At 30.5% G+C, this 14,846-nt stretch overlaps 1 protein-coding gene across 1 annotated transcript; it reads left to right on the top strand.

The window, feature by feature from the left end:
* Window positions 1–12,720: 12,720 nt before the first annotated feature.
* On the top strand, window positions 12,721–14,463 carry LOC113391203 (zinc finger protein Xfin-like). Its single transcript, XM_026627155.1, has one exon. The coding sequence runs from the start codon at window positions 12,721–12,723 to the stop codon at window positions 14,461–14,463; it is 1,743 nt and encodes a 580-aa protein (XP_026482940.1).
* Window positions 14,464–14,846: the final 383 nt, after the last annotated feature.

The raw sequence follows: 14,846 nt of genomic DNA, 5'->3' as shown, positions 1-14,846 counted from the left end.
TATATATATATATATATATATATATATATATATATATATATATATATATATATGCATATGTATGTATGTATATTTATTTCATGAAACCTTTTTAATTTCATCCTCCCATAGGACTTCTAGAACTCCGTTCATCATTTTCATAAGAGCCCTTAGACGAAAATCATCAGCTAATTGAAGTAATCGGATTCTTTCTTCTTCTTCTGGCTGCTTTTTCATCTAAAGTAACTGCTCACTCGGTGATATATATCTGAATAAATAATAAGATTATTATAAAAGACTATAAAATAATATAAAATCAAAATTTCACCATTATATCGCCACTTTTGCAAAAGTGCTAAACTTCAGTTATTTCCAAATCCTTATTAGGATTTATTAGGAAAATTATTAGGATTCTTTTTAGTGCTTTAAGGAAAAACACTTATTTTAATATATATATGTTTATTTTTTTAATTATATTTAATGTTGATTAGTTGGTACATTTGCAATTTTGATGCATCTGCTGATTTGAAGAAGTTTTGAAGACCATTAACAAAGAAATTTTACTTCAATTTCTGCCAAAAATCATATATTCTACGAATATTGTATTTCTACGAAAAGGGATTTAAATTTGAAAACTTCATTATAGAAGCATTTTTATAAGATATGATTATTTGTACATATCAAAAAGTACATGCTACTTGCCTTAAGGTAAATAGCTGCTCAGTAAAATTACCTTTTAGCATCAACTTCATCATCAGCCACTGTTACAATAGTTTTCTGTTTTTTCTGCCGGAGACCATTCAGGATCCATCACGTCTACGGTAATCTAAAAATAATTATTTTTAAGTTAGATTTGTAATAAAACATTATTAAAAAATTCCGATAAGAATCCACAGAGAAACTCACGGGAATCTGATGAGATCTCTGAAGAAGGACCCAACAGTAGCTAAAAACAAATGGGAATCTAATAAGAATTTAGTTGGACTATACAAAGATTTTATCTAATAAAGGTCTCATAGGGTGTATGTAATAAAAATCCATTAATACTTGGGTAATCGATAATAATTAAGATTCCAAAGCGTCCAACTTCCTGGTGAAAATAGTAGGAATATTATAAGAACATTAATGTGGTAAGAATCTTATTGAATTATAAAAATGTTGTAAAGAATCTAACGGAAATATAATAAGACTTTAGTTAGAATCTATAAAGATTTTAATAATCTTATAAAAACCTAATAAGATTTTGGGGTAAAATTCTGATAAGTGTCCAATCGAATCAAAGCGGAATCTTATAAAAATCTTTGTGAGGATCTAGTGGAAATTTGCTAGCATTCTCATAATAATTCAGAAACATAGCTATGTTAATTAAGAGTATGCCCATAAGATAACCTGTAAATTTACTACTCGGTTACTATTCGGTATTCGGCACCTTTTTTGATATTCGGCCGAATACCGAATTGTAACTCACAATTCGGCCAAATACCGAATAGTTAAAATCAAAGGAGCCGCCGCCGCTCAGCGAAAATATTGTGTGTTTTATCTTTTTTTGCGATGGGCCTGTATATTTGAAGATCTGAAGATTTGAATTAAAAAATGTGAAATTGATTCACAATTGTTTTCTACTTACATAGTCCAAAGAGCAGTCCTTGAGCTCTGCCAAAATGTTCTGCTCATTGACAATATACCTCAATCGTTCGTTTTATCTGCAATAACTTTCATTTCTCTCTCCTTGAGTGCCATCATTTCTGCAAAGTGACGATTGAAATACTCCCTCAACAATGTAGCATCTCGCTGAGAAAACACTTCTTCTGTTTTCATCTGATCGATGGTGGCCACTTCAAACTAAAAAAAAAAGATTATAGAAAAAAACTATATGATTATTATATATTTATTTTAGAAACTTGATTAAGATCAATAATTAGCTATAGAAAATTTAGTTTAATAAAAAATAAAATAAAATATAAGTAAAAAATTAATAATACGAATTACTAATATTTTTAATAATTCCATCAGTTTTAACTTCAGAGAGTGACTGGCTAATTTTATATTTTCTCTCCGTTTCAAGTCATACTAAATCGTTTGATACTAAATTTAAAAAAAGTATAGGTGCATGTGTATATCATCCGATTTTTTTACTTTTCGTCAACTTTTTTTAGAAAATGACTAAACCGATTTCAAAAATGTGAAATCCATTTAATACAAATCGATAAGTACTTACAAAGATTAGTTGTGAATTGCGTGATGCTCAGTTTAGACGTTTTTTTATATTAAGCAAAAAAGTGATAAATTATTCGTCCATGTTTTAATCAAAAATCCTGAACAGTTTTTTGAAAATGTAAAAACCGTTCGAAATATATTACAAATTACTCCCTAGTTAACCACAAAGCGTAATGAAACGTTAATATAACATAACATATGTTTTTTATAACGGCCTAGGCTGTTACATTAGAGCCGTTACATTACAGGCTGTTACATTACAGCCGTTTACAGCTGTTACATTGCGAGATAAGGTAACGGTTTTCGTTTTTGTTACGTTTCGATAGATATATAGTTGAGAATCGTGCTGATAGTTTTTGGCAAAGATCAGCCTGACTGTCATTTTGTAATTGGATGTTAATAATTTTTGTTTTGCATTTTCAATTAAATTTAGCATTAAAATATTATATAGTCCTACAAAAAATGAATGTTTTATAAGTCTAAAGGAGTTAGAATTATTAGTATATTAGTATAAAAACAGTACATTAATCACGTGATCAAATTTTAAGAATTTTGGAACTCCTCCCACCTACTTTGTAATACATGGCAGTATTTAAAATTACAGTTGAATTTTTTTTTTATATAGCCAAACCTCAATTTTTATTGACTAAATCGATTATTTACACGTATCTGGAAGTCCATGCAACTGGTCTGAAAGCAAACTGCCACTTACACCTAGATACCTATAATTGGCCTGTGTTCTATGGAAAGAGAAAGGACGAATGGGACTTCGCCCCATTTAAAAGATGAGTATAAAATCAAGTCAAGAATTATAACATTCTAGATCCTTCCCCCACGAAGTAATGCCTAACGGCGGTTTCCGTGGGGACCAGCGGCAAGGGCAAGGGTATTAAGTCCGAAATACCCAGACAAAAGACCAGTCTGGGATGCATAGAGGCATTTCCTTCGCTATACAAAAAAAAACCTAGATACCTATAATTTTTGTAAGTAAAAGCCCGGGCACACGACGCCAGTATTTCTTGTAACATGTTTTTTGTTAAGTTTTACCGAAAGGTGAGCGTGTACAAAGAAACTATTTTAATTTTACGTTTTATACGCTCACCTTGCGAGAAAAGCTTGACAGAAAATATGTTACAAGATATACTGACATTGTGTGCATCAGACTACTAATTCTTCATAAATATTCTACTAATTTATGCAGATAGGTCAATTAAATGAATTGATCAAGAATAATTAAAATTCATAAGAACACAAAATTTATTTTTAACGATCTAAACGCTTTTCAATAGATAGAAGAAACAAGTCTATTACATTTCTCTATCTTTAATCTCGTTTCAATTTTTAAATAAGGTTTTTTTTATTAATATTTTGTCAACAGTAATTGCCAAATATGTTATTAGAAACCTACCTGAGAGTATCTGGCTTCGTTCACTGGCACATAATCACCGGCAGTGTCTCCTTTGGGAAGATCAACACTATGATCTGAAGATTCACCACCAGAATCAGTATCCGACCTTCAAAATAAAGAATATAAAGAATATAAGAAATTAATAAGTTAGTCCAGTAATAAAGTTTAATTACTGCTGATATGCTTATAAGCCTATATTACATATTGTCATGTTAAATGGGATATTTCACTCGATGATGCATCTAACAATCAGTCACAAAAGATACAAGAGTTATTTTCCATCTTGATAACTATATGTAACAAAATGACATTTTTAATTATATTTATATTTATATGAACCTACATTCTGTCCGTTTCCCTGATAGCTCTAGCAAATCTAGCCTGATCAGGATCTAAAATTCTTGGTTCTCTCGCCAATTCATCTCTCAGTTGTGTCGGAGTCTTCGGTAACCAGCCTCTGTACAAATCCTATACAAGTATAAAACAAAAATAAAATAAATTTTCGAGGAGATATAAACGCATTACAATAAAAGAAAAATGAATTACAAACATGAATTGGAAACGATCTCAAAATAGAAATATTAATAAAAAAACTATAAAATCATAAAATTGCAAATAATTAAAATATTCAATTTTCAATATTCGGCAAAACAAAAAGATATAATTACCTGCAATGCAGCAATTTGTTCAATGCCTCGCAAAGTTTTAAGCACGGACACTTTATGCTGATGTTTTGGATCTGGTGGAGGCATCGCATAATTTTCAACCTAAAATTCCAAAAAAATATATAATTGAGGTTTATGACAAATATTTAATATAAACTAAGATATTACATTATTCATAATATCATAATTTTTTTATGAAATTTTTCAATTTATTTGTAATTATACCAGAAGTACTGTTTCACGCTTTGCCGTGTTTTACTTTCAATTAAAAATTTGAACTTAAATGCATATTTGTTACATCTAGTCTACCAGTTGTCTTGTCTTCCATGGTCTTCTTATCTGTATGACTATCTGTCTACCAGTTTATCAGTGAACCAATTTACTGGACCACCAATTTACCTGTCAAACTGTTTATAATAAGTATACCAATTCAGCTGTCTACTAGTTTATCTGTCCACCAGCTTACCTCTCCCCCAATTTACCTGTATAAAAATATACTTGTCATGTTTATCAGTCTACCAATTTAGCTGTCTACCGTTTCATCTGTTCAAAAATTTACCTGTCCGTCAATTTACCTGTCTATCAATTTAACTGTTCAACTATTTACCTGTCCACCAACTTACCAGTCCATCAATTTACGTGTCTATTTCTCTATCAGCCCACCCATTTATCAGTGGACAAATTTACTTGTACACCAATTTACCTCTTAACCTGTTTATCAGTATACCAATTTAGCTGTCTACTAGTTTACCTGTCCAACAGCCAACCTGTCCAACAATTTACCTGTATACCAATATATCTGTCAATATGTTTATCAGTTTACCAATTTAGCTGTCTACTGTTTCATCTGTTCAACAATTTACCTGTCCACAAATTTACGTGTCTATCTCTCTACCTATCTAACAGTTTATCAGTGAACCAATTTACTCGACCACCAATTTACCTGTTAACCTGTTTATCAATATACGAATTTAGCTCTCTACTAGTTTACCTGTCCACTAGCCTACCTGCCCAACAATTTTTCTATATACCAATATATCTGTCAACCTGTTTATCAGTCTACTAATTTAGCTATCTACCGTTTCACCTGTTCAACAATTTACCTGTCCACCAATTTACCTGTCTATCAATTTATCTGTTTAACAATTCACCTGTCTACCAACTTACCTGTCCATCAATTTACATGTCTATGTACTTATCTGTCTACCAGTTTATCAGTGAACCATTTTACTAGTTTACTAGTTGGTTAGGTTTAGTCCACCAATTTACCTGTCAATCTGATCATCAGTATACCAATTTAGCTGTCTGCTAGTTTATCTGTCCACCAGCCTACCTGTCCAACAATTTACCTGCATACCAATATATCTGTCAACCATAGCTGTCAACCTGTTTATCAGTCTACCAATTTAGCTATCTATCGTTTCACCTGTTCAACAATTTACTGTCCACCAATTTACCTGTTTACCAATTTACCTATCAACCTGTTTATCAATCCACGATTTTACCTGTCAACTAATTTACTTGATGTCTACCAATTAACCAGTCAACCTGTTATATCTACCAGTTGTCCTGTCTACTATCATACATATCCTCCAATTTACCTGCCTACATGCATATTTCATTTGTCTACAACTTACCTCAAAATTACTTCGAATGCCTCGGATCACTTGTCCTTTGACTTGCATTCTGAAAAAATAATGAAATTAATGACTTACTTTCTATGAACCTTCGATATTTATTTTAGATTCGATTCATGTGGAAAATCAGTTTCAGATTATTGTAAATTTAATGGTTTTGTTTTTAACGTCCACGTGAAAATCCCACTTGCTAATTTTATGTTTTCACGTTTCAAGTCATTCTGTATCTAATGAGACCCAGTTTGGAAATAATATGTGTATGTAAACCGATTTTTTACCTTTGTTTTCACGTTTCAAGTCATTCTGTGTCGAATGAGACCAAGTTTGGAAATAATATGTGTATGTAAACCGGTTTTTTACCTTTCGTCGACGTTTTCTCATAAAACGGCTACAATAATTCCAAAAATTCAAAAGCAATTTGATATAACTGGGTAAGGTCAAACCTTGGTTAGGTTTGCGACAAGATCGGCCAATCGGCCTTTGTAATTAGCAGAAAAGTACAAAAAAAATTGTCTACGTTTTGGCAAAAATCCTGAACAGATTTTCACAAATTTTCAGGAACTATTCAAAGATATCGGTTGGGAATCGCGTTTATTAGTTTTTGGTAAAAATCATCAGGCTGTTTCTTCGTAATTGAATGTTGAAATTTGACGATTGACGATTTGACGATTCTGATAAAACTTTGTATACCAATAGATTTTGTAGTCTAAAATATCATATTAAAATATTATAGGCCTACTATAAGAGGTTGAATTTTAAAAATTCACAGAAGTTTAATATGTCGCTCCGTACTAAAAGGTTCTAATCAGAATCTATGCCAAAGCATCTGTACATTCTTACAACTTCTTTATTTGGAAATTTCATTCAAAATATTACATATTATTCTTAGCAATGATTATTTTAAAATTTACCATATATCATAAGAGCAAAATATAAGCACAGCTCTATCTAACTACTTTAATAGTTCTAATTTTTAAGTTAAATCAAAGACACCTACATGTTTATTTTCTAATTTGGAAACGTAACTATGACGAAACCGTTACTTTGACGCGAAATTTGGAAATGTAACTATGACGAAACGTACTGTTACGTAACAGGCCGTTTCGTTTTTGAAGCGGAAATAGAGATGTCTGTGTGCCTTCTATGTTACGTAACCGCTACATTTGATGTAACAACCCCCCCTCCCCCACCAAACATCACTTGTATTTTTAGTTATATGATGAAACTGTAAAATTTTTAAATTTTTGTTTGAAAATGTTTAATTTTTTGAAAAAGAATAGTTAAAAAATAAATACACGTGATATCTTACCATACCCCTCCCTCCCTCACGTGATATTTCGTGATTTTTTGTCCCCCCCCTCCCCCTAAAAATCTCACGCGATTAATGGACGCCCCCCTATATACATTTATTCAACCCAATCTAAACATCCATTGCAAAGATTGTAATAAAGAGTCCTTTATCCCTTATTACCTATTATAAGTGGTGTCAATGATCCATTTGGTGACCAGATCTTGTGCAGCAATCTGTGCTTCCAAATATTGACGAGTCTGCTCCCTTTGCTCTTTCGCCATACGAATTTTGGCATCAGCAGTATCCGTGTCCAAGTTGAAGGCCTGAGAGAAAAGAATAATTATAAATTTTCTCAAGTGAATCAAAATTATAAGATTAAAACTCCATTTGCTTATTTTGATCATAAATAAAAAATTCACAACAAATATTTGATATATTTCATAAAATATTCATAATATTCATAATTCTTATGAAGAAAAACCAAGAAACTTTGGTTGGAGTGTGGACTGTCCTAAAGTTAATATTGACAGCTAACTTTCAGAAAATTTTGAAGTAAAACTTTTTTAGGCGCGACTATGGAGTAAATCTGTGCAAATGCAACGGAAAAGCGTTACGGCCAAGTCAAATGCCAATGATTCGTCATTCGCTCTCGATAAGATCATTTCTACACAAGTCGATTGTGATTGGTCGTCGTGTCGCTTGAGTATGATTGTTTTGATTGTATAGTGAAAATAATAAAACAAATGAAAAATATGACGTGTAAGAAACGTAAGTTTATTGAAGTAATTTGTATTATTCGTCGCGTGGTGATATATATTTGAGGTTATTAAAATAAAATTTATTTTTAAAGGCAAGTCTGTTATTACAGATGCTCAAACAATGAGACTGTATCGCCAGCAACAAAGTAAAAAAAAACAAGCAGTCAATGAATGTATGTTAGTTTTAATTACATGAAGTTCTTCAAACACAATTACATGATAAGTAAAATTGTGAAAACAATATTTCGTTAGGCGTTGTTTGACATAATAATTCTCTGCATTTTTATAGATATGAAAAATATCAAAACAGCACAGCTTTATTATATCATGCCGAAGATATATCTTTTTCAGAATTATGTCTCAGACACTTTTGAAAGTATAGAGAAAGTCCACATGTTTTTCGATCATGATGGCTATTATAGTATTACAAAGTTGCATTTTTTTAGAAATAATGAAGAATAAATCGATATTCAGATTTATTACTGCAAACAAGAGATTAAGCACAACAATAGTGTAGCTATGTATCATTTATATACAGATATACTTCATAATAGACATCTATGCAGTTTATTTATTGATAGTGTTAATGAAATTATTCAAAATTGTTATAAGTTCACTGTGTGAGCAATATTATAAAATTTATAAATCAGCAATTACTTCATTTCTCTAATAAAGGTTCAAGTTTTAAATGCTAATTACAATGACAAACCAATAATAAATAAAGTGTGACTTTAATTACATTAATATTTTCAAACAATATAAATGTTTTTAATGGTATTGTAAATATATAATTTATAACGTTTACTATATAAATATGTATACCATATTAGTGTCATCATATTACTAATAAATATTATTCAAAATTGCTGTATGATGTATGTCTTTTACTTCAATCACGTGTGAACTTTACGCGCACTTTTTTTAAATTATATATTTTTGTGAAACATATTTGTGGTTTAATTAAACTTTCTTAAGATCTCATATAATTTTATACGCGTTTATTTTGTTCTCATTTCATTAATTCAAGTTAATCACGTTTATCTATTCTATATTTTATATTTATATAAATATTATCAAGAATTAAAACTGCCGTTAGTGGGGCCCCTATGGAGTGCGGAAACAAAATATAAGTAATGTCAAAGCGGCCGTGCTTGTAAATCAATTTAAAAAAAGTTATAAAATTTCAAAATATAAAAAATATTTCAAATTTTTTGAAAAATTGAAATTTTTAGACAAATTTCTAAATTCTCAAAAATATATTTTATTCAAAGTTTTCAAAAAAAAAATTAAAGCTTTATTAAAAATTTTAATTTTCGGTACGTAAAGTTTCAGAAATTTGCCTTAAAGCACAAACCATGCACTAGTTAACTTCCCGTAGGGTAAAAGCTATTGTAATCGTCCAAAAATCGAAATTGAAAATTTTTGCATTTCTCGACGTTTTGAAGGTTTCTGAACATTTTGGCATAACTCAGAAAAAATGGATGTGTGTGTGTGTGTGTGTGTGTGTGTGAGTGTATGTTTTGTATGTCCGCATTTTTTCGTCCACGTTTTCGGGCGCACGGATCAACCCATTTGAATGGTTTAAAAAACATTCGATTCCTATTAATAGGGAGATGTGCTGATTAGTTTTTGGCAAAGGCAGGTCCAGCCGTTACGGAGATATGGAGCAAAGAGTCGGAAAATAGAAATCGAGTTTTAGAGAGAGAATCCGATTTGCATGATCCAAAAAACATTCAGTTCGAAATAACGGGGAAAAGTGGTTTAAGTTTTTGGCAAAGGTAGGCCCAGCGGTTTGGAAGATACAGAGCTAAATGTTAAAAAAATGGCAGTTTTTGAAAAACTAAGCGTCCGATTTAAATGATTCAAAGAACTTTCTGCTTGTTTCAACAAAATAATTACTTTTGGAAAAAAAATTGTTTCTAATTTTTTTTTCAAAAAATATGTTTGTAATTTTGGATTAAAAATTCAAAAATTACCCAGTCTAAGCACGGTCTAAGCGCCACTTTGGAGCAAATGTTTACCCAAGTGCGTTTAGACTGTTTGGAGCACTTTTACAATTTTGTGAAAACTATTGAAAAATGTGAAAATGCCGCCAAGCTAAGCACGGTAAAGTATGAAAATGTCGCACAAAATTATTTGCAAATGCGTTTTGACTGCAATTTTTCAATTTTGTGTAATTTAGGCAACTATTTTTTTTAAATTGAATTCGAAATGGAATGACGATTGTTAATGTTCTTTCTGGAGAAAAATTGATTTATGGTTTACATTTGATTTGCTCAGATAAAACAAGATAGCAAAAATAATGAAAGTTACAGTATTTGTAATAATATATTTGAAAACGTTTAAAATTTCTCGAATATTTCATTACGGTACGGGAAGTTCCAGCAATTTGCCTTAAGGCACGACGCCATACACCACTAGTTTATAGTTTAGTTTAATCTATAATACATTACTAAAAAGGCAAAAAAGTACATACACCGCGTACACCATAGATAAATAAATATAAACCGTAAGCATGTGATGTTTATTTATCTATGGATATCATCATAGATAAACAAGTATAATAGATCGCTATGTCTGGCGGTTTGACGTTACCTCGATTGAAATACAAATGTTTAAAAATAGATGGCAGCACATGTATAATATTTAAATTACCCCTGGTTTCACTTCTTAATTTGTACGTATCGTATACAATTGAAATTGAAATACAAATATATATATACAAATATATACTCGATTGAAATACAAATATATATTTTCAAAGATATTACATATGTTTAAAGAACAATTAAAATTATTTATATTAACAATTATAATTACAGTTATGGAATGTTTGAAAATATAATAATTATTATACATAATTATAAAAGTATTATAATTTCACAATTATGCTTAAATAGTATTTCAAAAACTAAATATCTAAGTGAAGAAAATCACAGAAGTATTTAACTAAACTAAGCACAAATAACTGACTAATATTAATTACTTAATGACTAATATTGATATATTATAATCTTAAAAACTAAGAAGAAACTACAAGCACAGGAGCACGCAATGAAATTACAAATTTAGAAGGAATGACAAATAATACAAAAATTTAAAGGGTTAAGAAAAAAACAAATAATTTGTTAAAAAGTACAAATACTTCACAAACAAAAAAGTCCTAAAAACATAAAATATATATATTGATATCAAAATTGAGAGAAATTCAAATTCCTAGGATTAAAACTCATTTACGAGACATTGTTCTTTATTAATTCTGCATGTAATAGTTATTTCGCTATCTAATGAATTAATAGTAAAGTTGCATTTAACAAAACCTTTGAATAGTTTCTGTACGAGTGTTTTATAACATTACATTTAGCCATGTTCCATCATGAAAACATTATATCATTGAAATTGCCATAAAAGATCAACAAAGTGTTTACAATGAACAGAATAATGTTTTATGCACATACAATTGTTTATGAATCAAAAGATAAAAGCAATATTTTTGATTCCCAAGGTCAGTAACAAATATATCTTGAATTTAAACATTATATTGGGATGTTACACAAGTTTTATTTGAAGAATATTATAACACTAATCTTCAATCAAAATACATTAAAATATTATGTATGGTATAGACTCTCTTTATAAGTGTTTACATTTGCTAATGTAATATATAATCTTATTAAATATAACAATGAACTTGCGTTGATGAACATTTAAACCATACTAGCTGAATAACTGTTTTGCAACTTCAACAATATGAGATTCAATCCAATCATATAACAATTCCGAAGATAATGGTATTTCATCAAACATCAAAACACAGTATCTGCTACTAATACTTTTAAAAGAAATAGCTGAACCTAATCTTTTAATAGACACTCATAAATACCGCTATACACTTGTATCTCTGAATGCAACTTTCTCAATGTTTGAGGACATGGCAAAATAAATATTTGTCTCCAAAAATAGTAGACCTTTGAAGACTTTTTGTACGACTTATTCCTTAAATTATTGCATTGTTTATGAATCCTTCTTGTCATTACATATTGCATTCCTTGGTTGTCAAAAGTACTCCTGCGCTTTGTTCGTGCATTTGCAGCAATTTGCAGGTACCCCCAAACACCTATTCAATATAATAACATGTTGACATATCTTGATTATATATAATTATTGCTGCAATTATTATTAAAAAATACCTTTGCGGAAACTTGTATTGGAATAGCTAAATATTTTAACCCGCACTTGACACTTTTTTGGGTACTATAAAAACACTTTGCCATATTAAATTTCACAAATGTTCACTTAAACAAAATTAATTAATTAGAAACAACACGAGTTCAAAAAGTTAGGTTATTCGTACAGCCATACATCAAATACTTGACAGCCACTTGCATGAACCACGAACAATTTGTAGTTGAAATTGGGTGCACATGAGCCATCTGTTTTTAAAAATTGAAACTACTCAGGACCAAAACAGTGCAACGCGCATTTGTTCGAAGATAACTCCCCATGGATATCATCGTTGAAAATCGTCGCTTATATTTGTCAATGTATACGCAGCTGCAAACCAAAATGTCAAATGTCTAGTACCTGTCAAGTATTTATAATTTTGGCGGCTTGTCATACAAGCTTCTGTTATAAAACAAAATTACGTATTATTTATATAAAACAGTATTAATATTACCAAGTTATACAACAAATAACATTTATTTCGAAATTCGTAATATATTTAAATTTTTATTGAACATGTAAAACATTTGTAAAAGTAAAAATGAACCAAGAAATGAAAAATTGTGTAGTAGTGCTAACAAATTTTGTTGATGTAATTAATAAATCTAAACATGGTAAAATAACAAGAGGTGCTGTGAAAAGACTCAGTAAAGATGATATTGCTGATTTTGTTAGACAATTAAGTAGTGGTAAATCGAAAAATGCTAAATCAAAGAAAGCTCAAGCAAAAAAAGTTGAATTGAAAAAAGCTCTAAAAAAAGGAGCTCAATTTAAAGAATCTTCATTACAAGAAGTTCAATTTAAAGATGCTCAATCACAAGAAGTTCATTTAAAAGATGCTCAATCAGAAGAAGCCGAATCAAAATTTTCTGAGTTAAAAGAAGTTGAATCAAAAGAAGTTCATTCAAAAGAAGATCAATCACGAGAAGGTGAATCACATGAAGTTCATTCAGAAGAAGATCAATCACGAGAAGCTGAATCATATGAAGTTCATTCAGAAGAAGATCAATCTCAAGAAGGTGAATCACATGAAGTTCATTCAGAAGAAGATCAATCACGAGAAGCTGAATCATATGAAGTTGAATCAAAGGAAGTTCATTCAGAAGAAGATCAATCACAAGAAGCTGAATCACATGAAGTTCATTCAGAAGAAGATCAATCACGAGAAGGTGAATCACATAAAGTTCATTCAGAAGAAGATCAATCACCAGAAGCTCAAGCTGAATCACAAGAAGTTTCCCAAGAAATATATCCTGTTATTGACTTAGAAAATCAAAACAACGATGAAGATGCAGAGTTTGAAGTTTATCAGGATTTATTAAGCAATATGTGCCAAGTGGACATTGAAGATGGACACCCGGAAATAAACACTGAAGCCACAAAAGAAAACCCAAATAACATTTTCAAATGCACAAAATGCGAAAAAGTTTACACCAAAAAAAGCTCTTTGTTGAAACATTCTGCAAACCACGAAAAGAAAAGTTACAAATGCGAATTCTGTGAAAAGGTATTCATTCTTCCCAAGTCACTATACGATCACATAGAAAAACATAAAGAGAAAAAAGATTATCTTATAGATACCTCTAACTATCTTCATAAATGTAAAGTTTGTAATAAGTCTTTTAAATTCCTAGCTGGTTTAGGCACTCATTCTCGAATACACCAGCAAGGGTTCGAATGTAAAGTATGTGATGAAAAATTTGTAAAACATATACAACTGCAGAAGCATATGGAAACCCATGTCGGCCAGAAGTCATATCAATGTAAAATTTGTAAAAAAAATATTAAGCGAATGGAAACTCTTTTACATCATGTAAAATCACATGGATTGAAGCGATATAACTGTAAGATTTGTGAGAAAAAGTACGTTTATAAAAGGGATTTGGATTGTCACATGGACAATCATTTAAAAGGGATGACTTGTAGTATCTGTAATAAAGAACTTACTACTCATTATTTGTTGACAAAGCATATGCAGTGGCATCAACGGAAAGGACATAAAATGGTAAATGATAATTGTAAGTCAAATCGAATAGGATCAGGTTCATATAAATGTAAAAGGTGTCCTTACGAAACCTCCATAAGTTTAGATTTGTTTAAACATTTCCTAACATGCAACCCACAACCTGTGGTTCTTTTACAACGACTCCCTGATGTAAAACCTGATATCAAATGTTCAACATGTGACAAGTATTTGAAACAAAGGATCTTTTACTCGAACACTTCAAAATGCACGCGAAACAATACAAGTGCGATTGTTGTGAAGCTTTGTTCAGCAAATTGACCGATCTGCGAGACCATAGGAAAATCCACCAAGGATTCCAACCATTCAAATGTCATCTGTGTCCAAAGCAGTACAAAAATGAGCCATCATTAGTAGCACATGTAAACGCACATTCAGAAGACTGTAAATACAAATGTGAACTGTGTGGTCAAACTTTTATGCAAAGAATAAAACTAATAGGTCACATGGAAAAGCATTCTGGTGTACTAATTTATTGTAAAATATGCGAGAGGGCATTTACAAATTCAATCACTTAAAAGCACACATGCTAACAAGCATTCAACCACCGGGAAGTTCAAATGTGAAACCTGCAGTCTAGTTTTAAAAAATAGACGAGCTTTATTTATACATAGGGAAGAGCACGCTGAAACCAAACCACTTGT

The sequence above is a fragment of the Ctenocephalides felis genome, unplaced genomic scaffold, assembly GCF_003426905.1.
Source record: "Ctenocephalides felis isolate EL2017-DRISC unplaced genomic scaffold, ASM342690v1 CF-g0.4_SCAFFOLD_00845, whole genome shotgun sequence".
In the NCBI taxonomy this organism is placed as follows: Eukaryota; Metazoa; Arthropoda; class Insecta; order Siphonaptera; family Pulicidae; genus Ctenocephalides; species Ctenocephalides felis.
Note: the sequence above shows the minus strand (reverse complement) of the source record. Positions and strands in the feature narration are given on the sequence as shown.

Bases quoted from the DNA above. Each gene is read 5' to 3' on its own strand.
- LOC113391203 (XM_026627155.1), top strand. From the start codon at position 12,721: ATGAACCAAGAAATGAAAAATTGTGTAGTAGTGCTAACAAATTTTGTT.